The sequence below is a fragment of the Oenanthe melanoleuca genome, chromosome 27, assembly GCF_029582105.1.
Source record: "Oenanthe melanoleuca isolate GR-GAL-2019-014 chromosome 27, OMel1.0, whole genome shotgun sequence".
Classification (NCBI taxonomy): domain Eukaryota; kingdom Metazoa; phylum Chordata; class Aves; order Passeriformes; family Muscicapidae; genus Oenanthe; species Oenanthe melanoleuca.
In genome coordinates, this window is record NC_079360.1 from 951,449 (window position 1) to 969,742 (window position 18,294).

The 18,294-nt window shown below is 53.0% G+C and overlaps 2 protein-coding genes across 2 annotated transcripts; both read right to left on the bottom strand.

The window, feature by feature from the left end:
* Nucleotides 1-312: 312 nt before the first annotated feature.
* Nucleotides 313-6,063, bottom strand: LOC130263879 (somatotropin-like). The gene is made up of 5 exons (XM_056511746.1): nt 6,057-6,063; nt 3,733-3,896; nt 2,897-3,013; nt 2,408-2,569; nt 313-513 (listed from the first exon to the last, which is right to left on the bottom strand). The coding sequence occupies exons 1-5, from the start codon at nt 6,061-6,063 to the stop codon at nt 313-315; spliced, it is 651 nt and encodes a 216-aa protein (XP_056367721.1).
* Nucleotides 6,064-9,401: 3,338 nt separating this feature from the next.
* On the bottom strand, nt 9,402-16,972 carry CD79B (CD79b molecule). The gene is made up of 6 exons (XM_056512107.1): nt 16,850-16,972; nt 15,042-15,083; nt 13,851-14,159; nt 13,225-13,343; nt 12,911-12,952; nt 9,402-10,576 (listed from the first exon to the last, which is right to left on the bottom strand). Exons 1-6 carry the CDS (start codon nt 16,914-16,916, stop codon nt 10,478-10,480), a joined length of 678 nt encoding a protein of 225 aa, XP_056368082.1. The 5' UTR covers nt 16,917-16,972; the 3' UTR covers nt 9,402-10,477.
* Between the last annotated feature and the right edge of the window lie 1,322 nt (nt 16,973-18,294).

An 18,294-nucleotide genomic window follows, 5' to 3' on the forward strand; every position in this document is an offset into this window, starting at 1 on the left:
CCCACCCCTAAACCCTCACCTCCCACTCCCAAACCCGCTGCCCAGCCCCAAATCCACCCCAAATTCCTCCCAGTTCCAAATTCAAGCAAATTCTCAGACCTAAATCCCATCTCCCTAGCCCCCTAAATCCTCATCCTCCAAGTCCAAATATACCTCCCAGCCCCAAACCCTCACTCCCCAGCCCAAAATCACCCCTGCCCTTGCGACATCTCGCCCCTCCCACTCCCCCGAACATCCCGTCCCCCCAAAAGCCAGACTCGTGTCGGCAGTAGCGGGTTTTATTCTCCAGTTTCCTCTCCCAGCGGGGCGGGCTTAGAGGGCGCAGTTCCCCTCTCCGTAGCGCCGGCACCTCATCACCTTCAGGTAGGTCTCCACCTTGTGCAGGTCCTTTTTGAAGCACGACAGCAGCCCGTAGTTCTTGAGCAGCGCGTCCTCGCCGCGCAGGTGCAGCTCGAATTTCTCGTAGGTGAGTTTGAGCAGCTGCGCGCCCCGCGGGCTGCGCTCCTCCAGCTCCTGCGGGACAACGGCGACATTCCGGGAGAGACGGGACGGGACAGGGCCAAACCCAGGGACAAACCTGGGAGAGCTCTGGGGATTCCCGCCTGGACCCTGCTGGAAGCCTAGGAAAATTTCAGCCCGGCCTTCTCCCAGGTTCTGAGTTGTCATAGCTCTAGCTCAGATTCTCTCCCAGGCTGTGGAACTTTCCCAGCTCCGGCCAGGATTCTTCCCCAGGATGATAACTTTGTTACAGATAGAAAGGAATTAATAACATAGATTAGCACCTGGCACTGACCGTGGGACAGTGCGTGATGTACGTGACATGGGATGTTTTCTCCTGTTGCCCAATGAACTACTGTCCTGTCTTATATTCACGAACTGTCCTATAAATATAGGCTGGGTTTTCAATAAAGTGCTTCTTTGCCCAAGAAGAAGTGTGTTGCTGTTATTCACTGCTCCTAGCTCGATAGCGACACCCGCCCGCTCTTAAATGGGATTTCAGACGTAGTTTTGGGCGTGTGTGTGGCAGAACGCAGAGCTGGAGGTGGTGCCACAGGTGATGCCACACTGAGACTGCCAGTGACATACACGGGTCTGCAGGGAGGGAGAAGTGTCCTGGGGAGGCTTAAAATAAAGGCAAAATCACACCATCTCTCTGCAGCCCCTCCAGCCAAGGAGATGGGGAACTGCACAAATAATTCTCTCCTTCCCCATTTTCCCAAAACTCTGATCCAGCCCCACATCTCCATCTGGAGATCTGTAATCAGCCACTCCCCCTGCTCTGCTCAGCAACAGAATGGTTTTGGTGAAGTAAAAAGTGTCATAAATTGATGGAAAAGGAATATTAGTGTCATTTCTGTGTGTGGCTTCCCAATGCCCAAACACATATGGAATGCAGAGAAAAATCTGCAGTGTTTCTGATTCCTTTGCCTGCTTACTCCAGCACAGAAGGTCTGTGTTTGCTCACAGGGTCTGACTTGCAGAATTATTTAACTGCTAGAAGATGTAAATAACAGTCCAGACTCATTTGTCACACAGTTTCAGGGTGATGGTGGCAGATAAACTAACAGAATAAGCATAACTAAAGGGTGATAATGGGCAATTTAATTTAAAACAACAAACCCCAAATTAAAGGGGTTTATAATAGAGAGGGACAGTGACAAGGGGGAATGGTTTTAAATTAAAGGAGAGGGCATTCAATTTGAGTCTCAGGAAGAAATTCCTCCCTATGATGGTGGGGAGGCCCTGGCACAGGGCAGCTGTGGCTGCCCCTGGATCCCTGGCAGTGCCCAAGGCCAGATTGGACAGGGCTTGTAACAGCCTGGGACAATGGAAGGTGTCCCTGCTTGTGACTGGGGGTGGCACTGGGTGAGCTTTTATGTCACTTCCAACCCAAACCATTCTGGGATTCTCTGACAAGATCTTCCTTGGAGAGATCACTCTCCAGCTCTCATCTTGGAGTATTGTATTAATGGAAGAGGGAAACATCAGAGCAAGTCCTTCCCTGCACAATAATGTGTTTTTGTTGTGAGGTTGCAAACCTTGCAAAATTTGCCCCATTTCAAAGTACTTTGCCTAGAGATGTAACAAACATTGTGCTGCTGATGTATTTCAGCAACTGAAAATTCTTTGGTGCTGGGTTTGGAAAGATTTTGGATCTGTAATGTTGCAGTTCCTGCTGGTATCTGCTCCCTGAGGGGTTGTGAACACCTGTGGAACACCTGTCCTGTGTTCTTACCCTCCTCAGTGATGGAACCTGTGCACTGCAGGGGGGTCATGATCTTGTCATCTAAAGGGAAGCAAAGTCCAAAAGGTGCCCTGTGGAAGGCAGGGAGATTTCTCATGGTCTGTGCATCCCTGAGAGTGCCCCATGGGAGATCTGTTATTCCACAGTCATGCTGGGACTTACCCTCATCAGAGCTTGGATCCCTTCTTCCAGGTCCTTTAGCTTTTCATACACCCTGTCTGAGGTGCCAAAAACCAAGTTGTTTGTGAACACCTTGCTCAGGTACTGCACTGGGGTCAGCCAGGACTGGATGAGAACCAGGGAAAACCAGAGAAGCTCCATGTCCTGAAATTGAGGCAGGAAAGAGTCAAAGCTGAGGAGGTGTGGTGTTTGGTGGAGTGTCCTGCACCCTCTGGAACAGCCTGGAGTGACCTAGAGAGGGACACTGCTCTTGCAGCTCCAGTTTGCAGCCCCATGTCCTGTGCAGACAGCAGTACCCTCATCCTGGAGCTGGGAATGTGATTTATAGTGTAACCCAGAAGAGGCTGAAGGGTTTAAATAGCAGAGAAGAGAGAGGAGGGTGAAAACACCAAATGTCTCACAGGTGGAAACTCTGATCCTGCAGCAGGGACTCTACAAACAGGTCTGTGCCTGCCCCAGGTCAGAACTCACCGATTTCTGCTGGGCATCCTCCTTCCCTGTGGGAGCAGGGATGGTTTCTGAGTAGCAGTAGGCCACCTGGGAGTTTTTGTTGGTGTGCCTTTGGTCCTCTGGGATGTAGCTGCGTTCCTGTGGAGACATCCCAGATACACTCAGGTCTGCTGCCCATGGACTGGTAGAGAGAATTCCCGAGCTGTCCTGCATGTTCCTCTTTGCAAGGAATAAATGGGAGTCAGGAGGTGTCTCTGGGAGAGCTGGGAAACAGGAATTTGTGTGTTGGCACAACAACTGCCCTGAAGGTCTCCCTCTCCCTAGGACAAGGTGCTGCTCTTCTGTAAGGGCCCGTTGTGCCTGTGGACAGCAGTGTCACACAGGGAACAGGGTGGGCAGACTGGTTGAGGCAAACTGCAGGAGGAGGAGGAACAGAACACACCTGGGACAGGTTCTTCCAAGGAGGAGATGATTCCCAGGGACAGCCCATGCCTAGGGGACAGCCCGTGCCAGCTCCTGGGCAGCAGCAGACACTTTCTGGGTTTGCACACTCAGACCCTCCCAGGGACAATGTGACCAACACAGGGAAGTCCTATAATATCTGTGCCACCTCCCAGCTGCCCCTGGGCAGGGGGTCTGGACACAAGTGGAAATGGCCCCAGAGAGGCATCAGAGAGGGGGCAGAGAGCTGACAGTGTCTGGGCTTGTGGGACACAACCTGCCCTATCCTGTTGAGGTTCTTTCTCCTCCCAGAGGGCTGGCAGAAACACCAATGGCTGGGAATTCTCTGGGAAGTTCTACAGTCCTGGAGCCATCAAGAAAACACAGAGGAGCTGCCCTCAGGCCACAGCACTCACAAACTCCTTGTAGGTCTCAGCAGCCAGGAGGTGAAGGTGCTGAGCCCTCAGCACAGCGTTGGCAAACAGGCTGGACAGGGGCATGGCCGGGAAGGTGGCAGCTGGCTGTGGCCACTGCAGTCCCAGGGTGATCACAGCAATGGCCAGAGGAGAGAGCCAGGACCCTGCAGAGTGGAGAGGAAGGTACTGGGAGTCCTTGGGGACTGTGCTGAGGAGGAGGTGGCACTTGGGAATTCATTCCCAGCTTGTTCTGCCCGTGCTGGATCCACCCTCACCTTCTGTGGTGCCCTGTTGGACACGGGGCGGGTTCAGTTCCCAGAATCGAGGGAAACCCTGTCACTGGACTTGCCCTCGGGGCTGGGGCTGCTCCCAGTGTGATCAGCAGCATCTTCCTGGCTGGAATTGTGGTTGCTCCATGAAAACTAAAGGGTGTTGCTATGGTTTTCCCTGACACACTCAAGTTTTCCCCTAGGCCTTGTCCCTGCCCTCACTGGGACAAGAGCTGGTGGCATCACCTGTGCTGTGACCAGCTGCTTTTGCTCCCTGCATCACACCTTTAGGATTTGGTGATCTTGGTCAAGCCTAAAGGTTTTCAACCCATGGCATCCAGCACAAGTGTCCACCTGTGCTCACACAGACCACCAAGCTCATCTCAAACAAAGACCCTCAGGAGGTGAAATGCCCTGAAGCCTGTAGGAATTGGACATTATTAGACATCACACTCATCCCTGTCTGAAATTTGGAATATGAGTTTTATTATCCCTGCCAACATCTATGGTAATAGTAACTATTATAACTGTTTGTTGATCTTGTTCTTCAAGCTCTCAACACTCTCCTTGCCCACTTTAGGTTAAAGATTAATTCATGGATTAGTCACACTGCAGGGAAAGGTTTGAGGTTTTTTTCATGGATTTAGAAGTTGCCATATTTTAATTTAGGGATGGCAAGGAGTATGTGTAGCCCACCACAGAACCACCCCATCACCATCATCTCCTGTCACCCTACACACCCAGTATTGGAAGTCCTTTAAAACTGAAATAAAATGTACCTGGAGTCATTTCTGGTGGTGAGTTGCTCAGGTGTGGCTTGGTTGGGAATGTTTCCTCCTTTCACCTGGTGAAGGAAACTGTGTAGCCCCTCCTTATATAGCAGGGGGTCTGTTTAAAATGGATTTGTGTGTCCATGATCACAACAACAGCTTTGCACCTTCCCCCTGCATAAATGCATGAGTGTTCACTGTTGTGCTACCTCATCACAGGCATTTTCACAGATGTGCAGCTTGGGGAGCTTTGTTTGCCTCAGGATGAGACCAGTGCTCCATGATTTCGCCACATTCTCCTGTTTATAGCAATTGAAAATTTCCTCATCACAACAAGGCCCATCCCAGATCAGATCATGGTGGAATCATTTGTGTCCTCCTGATGTTCCTGCCCAGATCTACAGCCTTGGCCCACAGTTCACAGGGCTGACCGGGCAGCTTGGGACATTTCTGGCTTAAAGCAAGTGGCACCAGGAGAGGTTTAGGTTGAATATTAAAGTTCTTCAGGAAAGGAGTGTCCAGCCATGGCACAGCTGCCCAGGGCAGTGGTGGAGTTCCCATCCCTGGAAGGATTTAAAGCTGTGTGGATGTGACACTTGGGGACATGCGTTAGTGGTGGCCTTGGCAATGTCGGGGGAATGGTTGGACTGATGATCTTAGAAACCTTTTCAAACCTAAAGGATTCCATAATTCTGTGATGTTTTCCTCTCTATTGTTTGTGGGGATAGAGCTGGCTGGATGTTGTCAGATGAATCCTATTTCTGCCAAGGAATTGTCTCCAATTTCTCCCAAAATGTCAAAAGTTCAGCAAACACTTTTGTCATAGGTGTGACAAGGAGCTGTCCTGCCCTGCTGCTGGTTTGGATTCCAACCTGCCCAGTATAAATCCAGAGCTCTGTGAGCTTTCTCTGATCCTCAGCTGGACAAAGCTGTGGAAAAACCTGATCATGAGCATCTTCCTGCTCCTGCCTGTGATGCAAACATGACATAATGTGGGATTAAGGAGAAAAATGGTGTGGAAAGGAGATAGGAGGGATGGGGAAGAGGAGATGGGGAATGGAATCAGAGAATCATGGAGGGGTTTGGGTTGGAAGGGACCTTAAAGCCCATGCAGTGCCACCCCTGCCATGGCAGGGGCACCTCCCACTGTCCCAGGGTGCTCCAAGCCCCAATGTCCAACCTGGCCTTGAAGAGGAGAGGACACAGCCCACACACCCCTGCTTTTGAGAAAAACAAGACACAACCTGGGATGGGCAGCTGCAGGGAGTATTTAAAGGACTTTTACTCCGCATAATGCCCCCACTGCCCCAAACCAGACTGGTTTGGCCTTTGGTGTTCCGGGGATGTCCTGTGTCAGGAGGTCATTTGGCTCCCCCAGGTCCCGGGTTTGCTCCGGTTTCCAAGCAGCAGCATCACCCCCGGAGCCGCTGGAGTTGCTGGAGTAGAGAGAGGAGAGCTGCTTGATAAACATCAGGGAGAGCAGGGCTGTTCTGAGAAGCCCCCGGGTGTTGCTGCTGGAGACGCGGTGGTGTCACAGGGAAATGTCAGTCCCGGCAGCAGAGAGAACAGCGGGTCCTGCCGCTATCAAGTGTCCCGTCACCCCACAGCGGCAACATCTGGGCGTGTTTTTGTGTTTTCTACTCCAGGTCGCGTTTGAATCTGTCAGCCTTGGTCAGGGATGGGCGGCGAGCTGCCCGAATGACGCCGCTGTGTCCGTGCGGCTCCGGCGCAGCTCCGGTGCTGAATCCGCAGGATCTGTGCGGGCCGAGGCTCCCGAGGCTGGCCGTGTCCCCGAGGCTGGCTGTGTCCCCTGCTCTGGCCGTGTCCCCGAAGCTGGCCGTGTCCCCGAGACTGGCCGTGTCCCCGAGGCTGCCTGTGTCCCCGAGGCTGGCCGTGTCCCCGAGACTGGCTGTGTCCCCTGCTCTGGCCGTGTCCCCGAGGCTGGCTGTGTCCCCGAGGCTGGCTGTGTCCCCTGCTCTGGCCGTGTCCCCGAGGCTGGCCGTGTCCCCGAGGCTGGCCGTGTCCCCGAGGCTGGCTGTGTCCCCGAGGCTGGCTGTGTCCCCTGCTCTGGCCGTGTCCCCGAGGCTGCCTGTGTCCCCTGCTCTGGCCGTGTCCCCGAGGCTGGCTGTGTCCCCTGCTCTGGCCGTGTCCCCGAGGCGGGCTGTGTCCCCTGCTCTGGCCGTGTCCCCGAGGCGGGCTCTGTCCCCGGCTCTGGCCGTGTCCCCGAGACTGGCCGTGTCCCCGAGGCGGGCTCTGTCCCCGGCTCTGGCCGTGTCCCCGGCGCTGGCTGGGCAGTAAATGGGGCAGAAGCGGCGCATGACGAGCGCCGGGCCGGGCACAGCCGCGGGCACAGCCGCGGTTGAATAAGCGGCTCCGAAACCTCAGCTGGGCCATTTGCTGCCTCTCCAATTCCTGCATTTCCAACCCACAGCATCCCATCTAAAGCAGGGTCACGCTCCGTGATTTCTACATTCCCTGTGAGAGGAATGACAGATTTGTCTTTACAAATAAGCTGTGGGTCTGCTGGTAGATAAAATTAGTACTGAGAGATAAAAGAAACAGTGGGATGGATTCCACTGATTGATGAATGGAAAAATATATTTGCCTTTACAAACAAACTGTAGGTTTGCTGATAAATGAAACTGGATATTGAAAGATGAAAAAAGCAATGAGGAAAACCCATGAATTCTGTAAGGATTAAAAATTAAAAGGTAGGGTTATACATTAGAGGGGAATCTTAGGTATCAGGCAAGGGAAGTCTGTACCTCTCAAGTACCTCAGCCGATGGGGAAAGAGAAAGGGAAATGCGGCCAGGAAATTGGGATAAAAAGGAGGCTGCGTCCTCCAAAAATTTGAGAGATCCCAGGGGAATGCCCCATGGCCTCTCCCTTTATTCGAATAAAGCAAAAAGGACTCCTCTGTCTCCTTTTTGGGCATAAACCTCTGGTGTTTGTGGATTCCTTTTCGTGACACCTGGAAGAGAACAAAACCCTTCATCCTCTTCAGGATGGCCCCATGTTCACCCACCTTTCCCTGAGCTTTTAAACAAGTGAAAGCTTTTCCTGGAGGCACCGTGTGCTCCCGGGGTCCTGGTGATCCCCAGCCTGGGGGGATCCTGACCCAGGAGCTGCTGCTGAGCCACAGCCCAGCTCTGCAGAGGTTTAGGGGTGGGGGATTATCTCTCCTAACTCACTGCTCCGAGGGAAAATTCCATTTCAGACTTACGGGGATGATTTACCAGACCTGGAACTGGGTTTCACTAAACTCCTGTGGAAAGATGAGGCCAAACCCCCAGGCTCAGTTCCCCAGGACTGCAACCCCGCCTGAGTGTCCCGATGGAAAACAGGGATTTTCCCTCCCACAATTACCTGGAAGGATGCTGTAGCCAGGTGGGGGTGGTCCTCTTTTCCCAAGGACAAGAGGAAACAGCCTCAAGCTGTGTCAGGGGAGGTTCAAGTTGGATATTAGAGAAAATTCCTTCCCTGAAAGGAGTGTCCAACCCTGGCACAGCTGCCCAGAGCAGTGGTGGACTCCCCATCCCTGAAGGGATTTAAAACTTGTGTGGAGGTGGCACTTGGGGACGAGGGCTAGTGGTGGCCTTGGCAGTGCTGGGGAACATGATCTTAGAGGGCTTTTCCAACCTGAGTAATTCCATGATTCGATGGCAGAAATCAAGACAAAATACAGAGCCTGGGCTCTACAGACTGATATATTTATTTACATTAAATGTGCTTTAAACACAGACCACTCTCAACATAGAATGGAACCAGCCCACATCTCCAGGCTCCTTAGAAACTACTCCAAGCATTTCAAATAAACTAAGAACATGGAAATATTTATTTACTTCTAGTATTTATAGGAGGCCAAAGCCCTGAGCTGAGGGAGCATCAGAGCAGGACTGGAGCCCCAAAAACTGCTTTTGACATCAGTGGTTCCTCACCAGGTGCAAATTTTCTTTATTTTTTTTATTATTTTGTTCAGTCACTTGAGTGAGTTGTTTACACAGATCTGAGGAATCTGGAGCTGAGAAGACTGGAAAAAACTTCCATCTTCCATTTGGGAGCTGAAAACAAGGAATGGAAGGATGAGCTCTGCTAGTCCTAAAATCTTGGCAAACATGGAAACCAGGAGCAGCCAATTCTTTTCTCTCCCTGTGAATGCTCCTTTTTTAATTAACCCATTTTATAAGTAAAATATGCTTAAATAATTTCTATATATATGTGGCAGAACTAATTTGGGTTAGTTTTATTTAATTAGCAAACATCAATTTTAAAATGCTTATTTTGTGCTGTTTAAACTGAATTCCAGTTTTCCATGGAGGCGCTTTACTGGGAAAGAACCATCCTGTTACTTCTGAATAGCCTTTTTTTTACTTAGAATTTTACCCTTCTCTGGCTATTTTTGGGGTTGTAGAGCATTTGCAGGAGGTCTTTGGAGCCCAAAATGTCGTGAACCATCAGGACACAGAGGTCTTGGGTTCTCTGAGAGGGGACAGTTTGAGCCACAATGTCCTTGTCACCCTTGTCCAGCCAAGCTCCCCACCCCCACTGTGCACCCCCAGCCCAGGTTTGGGTGCCCTGCCCACCATCCTCAGCTGCTGCTGCCATGCCAAGATAATTTAATTACATACCAAATCTCCAGATGCTTTTTTTAGCTTCTCCTTCTAGACCAGATCTAGCTGAGAGTGGAGCAGGTCCTGGGCCCTGTTCTCCTGCTTTGGATCCTGGTGATTCTCTTTGACCCATCTAAAGCTGATGTTTTGGGACTGTGGAGGTCCCCACAGGGAGTCTTACATCTGCTCTTGGTTTTCCATCCCTGTCTGCCCTCAGGGTGAAGTTTGGTTTCCAACTAAGCTGGATCCAAAAAGCTGCTTGCTATTCCCAGGAAATTGGCACCAGTGTTATGGGACACCCCTGGAATGGGCATGGCAGGAATGGCACAGGATGAAGATTTACCCATTACCTTTATTAGGACTTCAAAAGCAGTTGGAGGTTTGTGTCTCACAATTTACAATTTTCCCAGATGTTCTGAGGTCACACATGTCCCTCACCATGGGGATGACCTTGTGGCAGGGGCCACTCTTGCTTGGGGAGCAGCAAGCCTTTGGGTGAGACCTTTCTCCCCAGCTTTTCCATAGTCTTTGGAGAAAAAGAGGTGCTTTTGGGGAATCCTCCACCTCAGACCTCTGCCAGCTGGGCCTGTGGACACAGCCATGGCTTTGACAGCTCAAGAGTGGCCCCAAATCCGTTTCTCATAACACCCACACAGTGCTGTTGACAGTGTCCTTGCTGTGCCTCCGTCCTTCCCAGGGTGGTGGGCTTGGAGCAGACCCCTCATTCCAATCCTTCCATGGCACTGACCAGGCTGGAGCTCAGTGCTGGGCATGGGGCTGCCCAGGCTGTGGGACCAGTTGGCTACTGGAGGGATCACAGGTGGCTCCTAATTTCTATGGAGGTTTTAGGGTTTGGTCAGCGGGGTGGGGACAGTGACAGCCAGGGCAGGGCAGCCTCAGGGACACAGCCCGGACACATGAGCACCCCAGGGCAGCAGGCTCCCAGCCCTGAGCAGGGCTGTGCAGGTGTTTGCAGCCCAGAAATGCAGCCTGGGATGGCAGCCCAGGATCCAAGCAGAGCCATGCTCCAGGGGATCTGTCCCCATGGGGGCTGGCAGGGTGCTGGCAGGGCCTGGTGGAGGGTGCAGGACCCCTCACTCTTCACCTGGGTGCTCCCCAACTGTCCACTTGGCCTTCACGTCCCGGAAAGGAGTGATGTCCTCGTAGGTGGCCATCTGCTCCACCTCCAGCCCCTGCAGCAACGACAAGGAGGGCGGGACATGGGATGAGGTTCCAGGCACAGCACATCCCTTGGGACACCCTGCTGGGGACCCTCCCAGGCCACTCCCCCGAGACAGGAGCAGCTCCTGACATGGAGAGAGGATAGAGATGGTTGGATATTGGGTGTTGAATGTTGGGTGTTGAGTGTTGGGTGTTGGTGTTGGGTGTTGGGTGTCGGATGTTGGGTGTTGGGTGCTGGATGTTGGGTATTGGATGTTAGCTGTTGGATGTTGGCAGTTAGATATTGGGTGTTGAGTGTTGGGTGTTGGGTGTTGGATGTTGGGTGTTGAGTGTTGGATTTTGGATGTTGGATGTTAGGTCTTGGGTGTTGGATATTGGGTGTTGGGTGTTTGATGTTGGGTGTTGGATGTTGGCTGTTGGATGTTAGGTGTTGGGTGTTAGGTATTGGATGTTGGGTGGTGGCTGTTGGATGTTAGTTGTTGGCTGTTGGGTGTTAGGTGTTGGGTGTTAGGTATTGGATGTTGGGTGTTGGCAGTTGGATGTTAGGTGTTGGGTGTTAGGTGTTGGATGTTGGGTGGTGGCTGTTGGATGTTAGTTGTTGGCAGTTGGATGTTGGGTGTTGGCTGTTGGATGTTAGTTGTTGGCTGTTGGATGTTAGTTGTTGGATGTTAGTTGTTGGCTGTTGGATGTTAGGTGTTGGCTGTTGGATGTTAGTTGTTGGCTGTTGGATGTTAGGTGTTGGGTGTTAGTTGTTGGATGTTAGTTGTTGGCTGTTGGATGTTAGTTGTTGGCTGTTGGATGTTAGGTGTTGGCTGTTGGATGTTAGGTGTTGGGTTTTAGTTGTTGGGTGTTAGGTGTTGGATGTTAGTTGTTGGCTGTTGGATGTTAGTTGTTGGCAGTTGGATGTTAGGTGTTGGGTGTTGGATGTTAGGTGTTGGGTGTTAGGTGTTGGATGTTAGTTGTTGGCAGTTGGATGTTGGATGTTAGTTGTTGGCTGTTGGATGTTAGTTGTTGGGTGTTAGGTGTTGGATGTTAGGTGTTGGATGTTGGATGTTAGTTGTTGGCTGTTGGATGTTAGTTGTTGGGTGTTAGGTGTTGGATGTTAGGTGTTGGCTGTTGGATGTTGACTGTTGGATGTTGGGTGTTGGGTGTTGGATGTTGGGTGTTGGCTGTTGGATGTTAGTTGTTGGATGTTAGTTGTTGGCTGTTGGATGTTAGTTGTTGGCTGTTGGGTGTTAGTTGTTGGGTGTTAGGTGTTGGATGTTAGTTGTTGGCTGTTGGATGTTAGTTGTTGGCTGTTGGATGTTGGCTGTTGGCTGTTGGATGTTGGCTGTTGGCTGTTGGATGTTGGGTGTTGGCTGTTGGATGTTAGTTGTTGGATGTTAGTTGTTGGCAGTTGGATGTTAGTTGTTGGCTGTTGGGTGTTAGGTGTTGGGTGTTAGGTGTTGGATGTTGGGTGTTGGCTGTTGGATGTTAGTTGTTGGCTGTTGGATGTTAGTTGTTGGGTGTTAGGTGTTGGATGTTAGTTGTTGGCTGTTGGATGTTAGTTGTTGGGTGTTAGTTGTTGGATGTTAGTTGTTGGCTGTTGGATGTTAGTTGTTGGCTGTTGGGTGTTAGGTGTTGGGTGTTAGGTGTTGGCTGTTGGATGTTAGTTGTTGGATGTTAGTTGTTGGCAGTTGGATGTTAGTTGTTGGCTGTTGGATGTTAGGTGTTGGATGTTAGTTGTTGGCTGTTGGGTGTTAGTTGTTGGCTGTTGGGTGTTAGTTGTTGGCTGTTGGATGTTGGGTGTTGGCTGTTGGATGTTAGGTGTTGGGTTTTAGTTGTTGGGTGTTAGGTGTTGGATGTTAGTTGTTGGCTGTTGGATGTTGGGTGTTGGCTGTTGGATGTTAGTTGTTGGCTGTTGGATGTTAGTTGTTGGGTGTTAGGTGTTGGATGTTAGTTGTTGGCTGTTGGATGTTAGTTGTTGGCTGTTGGGTGTTAGGTGTTGGGTGTTAGGTGTTGGCTGTTGGATGTTAGTTGTTGGATGTTAGTTGTTGGCAGTTGGATGTTAGTTGTTGGCTGTTGGATGTTAGGTGTTGGATGTTAGTTGTTGGCTGTTGGGTGTTAGTTGTTGGCTGTTGGGTGTTAGTTGTTGGCTGTTGGATGTTGGGTGTTGGATGTTCGATGTGCACTGGGTGCTTCTTGGAGCAGCTCAGCACATCTGATATGTAATACAGGAGGAGAGTGCTCTGAATCTCCTCCCAAGGAGGAGGCTGCGAGATGGCCCCCAGCAGACACCCAGCAGGGGCACAGCCCTTGTGTCAAGGCTCAGGTGATGTTAGGGAGGTCCTGCTATCATTAATTACCTCATAGGTGTGGTCCTCCTCTGGGCTTTTCTTCTCTTCACCCTATGGAGAATCACAGGTTGGTGTCAGCACCCACAGAGTCCCCTGTCCCCAGCCTTAGTCCTCCAGACCAGATCCCACCACGTCCACAGGCACATCCATGGAGTCCCCACAACACATTTGAGATGGTTGTATTCCAAATTCTCTTATCCACATTCCCATCCACAACATCACACCCACCCCATGCCCAGGACTGGTCTGCCTGGGATGCACTGCAGGACACTGCTGTGAGCCCAGCTGGGAACATCCCCTCTGCTGGAGGCACTGTCACTTGCCTTATCTAGGAAGAGGAGGATGGGGATGCTGATGAAGATGACGAGCAGAATAGACTGGATGATGATGATGGCGTCTTTCAGCGTGTTCCTGTTCTGGACCTGCTTGATGCTGCTGGTACCTGGGAGCAACAGCACAGGGAGAGCCCAGGTCTCACCTCTGTGCCAAGCTGCAGGAACAGGGATGAGCTCGCCATGGCCAGAGTGTGTCACCAAGGGGGGATGTGGGGACCAGGGTGACCTGTCCTCTGCATCAGCAGAGACCAGAGCACTGCAGCTGCCCCAGGATTGCCATCAGGGACCAGCTCTGGGATGGGACACCTTGGGCAGCACCTGGCAGTCACCAGGAGCAGAACAAATCTGATTTATCAGAGGAACATTTCCCTGATTTTTGCAGGATGGACAAATCAGGGCAGAGCCGAGGAGGTTGTCCTGCTCCTTGGGATTGGCAGTGGGGAACAGAACCTCTGTGGTGCCACAGAGCACCCACAGCTGGGTCAGAGAGGGTCCCACCAGCACAGGGAGAGGAGGAGGTGTGGGAGCACCACATGGGGCTCATATGGAGGGGGAAATGGGAGAGGAGAAAAAGCATCTCCTGGGGTGCAGCAGGACGGGGAGCTGCCACTCACCCATGACTCGGAGCTCTGTCCCACACGAGTGCAGCTCCTCCTTCTGCAGCAGCCCCTTCCTGTCACACACGTAGATCCCGCTGTCCTCGAAGGTGGCCCTGAGGAGGGTGAGCTTGATGGAGGCGTTTGTCCTCTGGATGCTGTAGCTGGGCATGTTCTGATCCAGCACAGAGAGGTCATTCTTCTTCTCTGCTGTCTTGTACCACTGCATGCTCTGGGCCTCCGGGGTGTAGCAGATGAAGTTGATGGGCATGTTCTTCTTGACGGCCACGTACCTCAGGTTCTGGTACACTGGGGGACACCTGTCATCTGCAGGGGACAAGGTTGTCACTGCAGCCCCTCCCATGAGAGCCCCCCAGCACCTCCCAAACAAAGAGTTTCCATTTTCCTGTTGCTTTTGAGCATCCAGCTTGGGTTTGGTGCAATATCCTCATCCCAGGCTCCTCAGGGAATGGCCCCGAGGCTGCCAGAGCTCCAGGAGTGTTTGGACAGCACTGCCAGGGGTGCTCAGGGTGGGACTGCTGGGGTGTCCTGGGCACAGCCAGGAATGGAACTGTATGACCCCTGTGGATCCCTTCCAATCAGGACATTCTGTGATTCCATGAGATCTGAGGCTTTTGGTGGAAGTCTGCTTTTAATGGAAACTCCAGTTTTCTGTGGGAGTATCTTTGCTCCAATACTTCTGTCCTGCTCCCACCCTTCTCTGTGCACATTTAGGTAATCCCAGCTCCAAAATTACAGCCTGTGTAATCTTAGCAGGTTTCTCTTTTGCTTCCACATTTTTTTGCCTTTTGCTTTATTTTGTAATTTTTTTCGCCATGTTTTAGTCCCAGGGTGGTGACTTTGAGACCTTGTTTGGATTGCAGAGGTCATCCTTACAGCCCCATGGGTGGGAATGGCACAAGGACAATGTCACAAGTGCTGTGGCACAATCCCAGTGCTGGTTCCAGACTTGGTCATGCAGCAAATGCAGAAGGAAAACCTGTGGGTGCTTAGGAAAGACAAAGCAGATCTGGCTTTGCAGAGGGAGAGGAAAGTGCAGGATTGGGGGTGAGCCATGGGGGGTGTCCCATGGGGAGTGTCACAGCCTTTGTGGGGGGAAAGGCCTGTGGGTGGTGGGACAGCTCTGTGGGGACAGGAGGGACCCTGGGGGACACACAGGGAAAGAAGAGCCCAGCAGGGCTGAGGTACCTCTGCTGCTCCCGGTGTTGCTCCTGTCTGCTGAGATCCCACCTGCAAGACAGGAGAAGGCCTGAGACCGTGGCCAGGAGCCCACGAGGATGTCCCAGTGGGATGGACATGCCCTGGGCTTTCCTGCCCACTCCATATGGGATGGAGCTCGGAGGAGCAACAGCCCAGCCCTGCTCAGAGGACCTGGGGCAGTGCAGATTTGGGTACAAACCCTTCAATTTCCGTCCCGTCTCCTGAAAGTTTTCCAGGATGTTTTCTGGTTGATAACCTAGTGAAACCTGCTCTCTACAATGTCCCTGAGGCTGATGCCTCACAGGAAGGCTCCAGATACTCCCAGCTCTGCATTTCCACTCTCTGAACTAAGCAGAAGCCCTTCCTGATGGCCAGGGGTGTTCCCAGATCCTGTCCCCCACCGGGACAAGGCTGTGGGTTGGTGCTGTGGGACCTGCAGTGCAGGAAGCAGGGTGAGGTGGGGACCCCCCAGCACCCACGGGTGCCCTGCCCACAGCTCCAGTGCTGCTGGGCCTGGTTCCTCTTGCTGCAGCTGGGCAGGAAGCCCCAGCCCTGTTTACTGCCCCGCTTGAGCGCCCAGCTCCCTCCTCTCGATGGAGATTCACCAAACCCCCTGGAGGAGCTGGCACAGATGGGGGCTGCAGCACCTCCCTGCAGGGCAGCTGCAAACCTCCCCATCCCCAGGAGGAGAAGAAGGAACAGAAAAAGAAGAAGAAAGATTCAATTCCCCAGCCTGAGCTTTGTGCCACCCTCCTGCAGGGAGCTCCTGGCTTGGACAGGGGCTCCTCTCACTGCCCAGGAGCCTCTTCCAGGTCCCTGCTGCCCTGTTCACATTCAGCACTGACATCTCTGCGGGCAAGTCCTCCCTTCCAGCCCCATTCCATTTTTTCCAGGATGGGAGATGCCCTTTGTCCTGCTGTGCACTGGCTGTGTGTCCTCATCACCTGCAGTGCCACCAGCCAAGGCTCTGCTCTCCAGGTTCTGTTGGTGTTTCTAAAGGAACACGAGGCTCACAGCTGAAAGCCCTCACACCCCTTCAAGTCAGGAGTTCCATTGCAGCCACAGGTGGGCTGAACTTCCCCTGTCCTCCCCCGAAGTCATCGTGAGAGCCAAGTTCAAACCCTGCAGCCTTGAATCCATGCTGGACTTGTGTGGCCACCACAGAAACACTTTAAATGCCATTTTTCCTGTGGGCATGTTTCCCTCTGAGGGTGGGATCTGCTGCAGGTTCTAGTAGCTGTCCCTGCACCAGGCAAGAGGAACTGGAAGGGGACAGGAGCCATATCCTGGGTTTTGCTGCTGCTTCTCCAAGGGGAATGTTCACACAGATCCCACAAATCACCCCAAACGCCTTTTTCCTCCAATTTCTCCTCTGCTCCTGGGCACTGAACCCCACAGAGCAGAGATGTGGCTTTGCCATGGCCTTGGCCATGTGCCAGCCCCATCCCCAGGCCTCTGAGAGTAATGAATGGTTAAAAACCTCAACAATCCTTCTTTCCTGCCACCTGCAGCCCCAGCCAGGCTGGCTCTGCACCCGCTTGGCCAAAGCCACCTGCCTGCCCCAGAATGTGTCCTGTCTGCACACCCCCAAAGGAAGCAAAACCCAAACCCAAGGCAGGCACTGGGCTTGAGCCCTGTGTGCTCTCCTGGGCACAGAGCAGGGCTGACAGAGACCAGCACAAAGCACAAAATTATTACCCTGAGAGGCAGAGCTGGGAGAAGCTCGCAAGCAGGAGACACCCCAGGCCTTTGTCCTGGCTCCTTGTTCTGAAGTGCAAACCCCATTTGGTGCCTACCTGTGAGCAGAGCCAGCAGCCAGAGGGTCACCTGGAGCAGCCAGAGCCTGGTGCCCAGATCAGCCATATTTCAGTGCTCGGGGCAGGGAAACATCCAACCTGTGCTTCTGCAGAAACAGGCTGCTCCCACTACCCTGGCCCCAGAATCTAAAAATGGCCACTGCTGCTCTGTGCGTGGCCCCTTTCCTGCTCATGTAAATCCTCCCCGCTGGGGACTTTCCCTCGGGGCTGGTTTTGAATGCAGCACAGACGCTGGGGTGGCTGTGCCTGTGAGCTGCCACCTCCCAGCCCCGGCTCCCTGGGCACTGTCCACCTCTATGTCCCTGGAAATGTCCATCCTGCTGTCCATGGGTACTGTCCATCCTGCTGTCCCTGAGCACTGTCCACCTCTGTGTCCCTGGCAATGTCCACCTCTGTGTCCCTGGAAATGTCCATCTTGCTGTCCCTGAGCACTGTCCATCTCTGTGTCCCTGGGCACTGTCCATCCTGCTGTCCATGGGTACTGTCCATCCTGCTGTCCCTGAGCACTGTCCATCTCTGTGTCCCTGGGCACTGTCCACCTCTGTGTCCCTGGCAATGTCCATCTCTGTGTCCCTGGGCACTGTCCATCCTGCTGTCCCTGGGCACTGTCCATCTCTGTGTCCCTGGGCACTGTCCATCCTGCTGTCCCTGAGCACTGTCCATCTCTGTGTCCCTGGGCACTGTCCATCTCTGTGTCCCTGGCAATGTCCATCTCTGTGTCCCTGGAAATGTCCATCCTGCTGTCCCTGAGCACTGTCCATCCTCCTGTCCGTGGGCATTGTCCATCTCTGTGTCCCTGGGCACTGTCCATCTCTGTGTCCCTGGAAATGTCCATCCTGCTGTCCCTGGGCACTGTCCATCCTTCTCTCCATGGGCACTGTCCATCCTTCTCTCCATGGGCATTGTCCATCCTCCTGTCCGTGGGCATTGTCCATCTCTGTGTTCCTGGGCACTGTCCATCTCTGTGTCCCCAGGCAGTGTCCATCCTGCTATCCCTGGGCATTGTCCATCCTTCTCTCCATGGGCATTGTCCATCCTCCTGTCCGTGGGCATTGTCCAGCCCAGTGTTCCCGGGCATTGCCCATCCTCATACCCCTGGGCATTGTCCACCCTCGTGTCCCCTGTTGGCTTCCCATGGTGCCAATATTCCCTGGAGGTGGCCAGGACTGGTGTGGACCTGCAGCAGAGCTGGGGATGGGCCCATCTGCAAAGCAGGAGGTGCCAAAGCTCCTGAGCATGAGATGTGCCCAGGGAATGGGATTGCTGCTGCCTAGGGGGACAGGATGGGGGTGACCCCCAGGGTTTCCCCCCAGCTCCACGGATTCCCCCCAGGGTGTTTGGCCCTGAAGGGGACAGGCAGGGATTGATGGTGGCCCAGAGGCCAAGAGTGCAGCAGGAATAAGATAAGAATAGGGGATGTTTGT

What these genes read in the sequence shown, in the direction of transcription:
- LOC130263879 (XM_056511746.1), bottom strand. An exon ending in AGGATGCCCAGCAGAAATCG is followed by an intron (nt 2,570 to 2,896) that starts GTGAGTTCTGAC and finishes CCTCAATTTCAG; the next exon opens with GACATGGAGCTTCTCTGGTT. An exon ending in GGATCCAAGCTCTGATGAGG is followed by an intron (nt 514 to 2,407) that starts GTAAGTCCCAGC and finishes GTTGTCCCGCAG; the next exon opens with GAGCTGGAGGAGCGCAGCCC.
- CD79B (XM_056512107.1), bottom strand. Translation starts at nt 16,916, where the DNA reads ATGGCTGATCTGGGCACCAGGCTCTGGCTGCTCCAGGTGACCCTCTGG. An exon ending in GACAGAGCTCCGAGTCATGG is followed by an intron (nt 13,344 to 13,850) that starts GTGAGTGGCAGC and finishes TGTTGCTCCCAG; the next exon opens with GTACCAGCAGCATCAAGCAG. An exon ending in TCCTCCTCTTCCTAGATAAG is followed by an intron (nt 12,953 to 13,224) that starts GCAAGTGACAGT and finishes GATTCTCCATAG; the next exon opens with GGTGAAGAGAAGAAAAGCCC.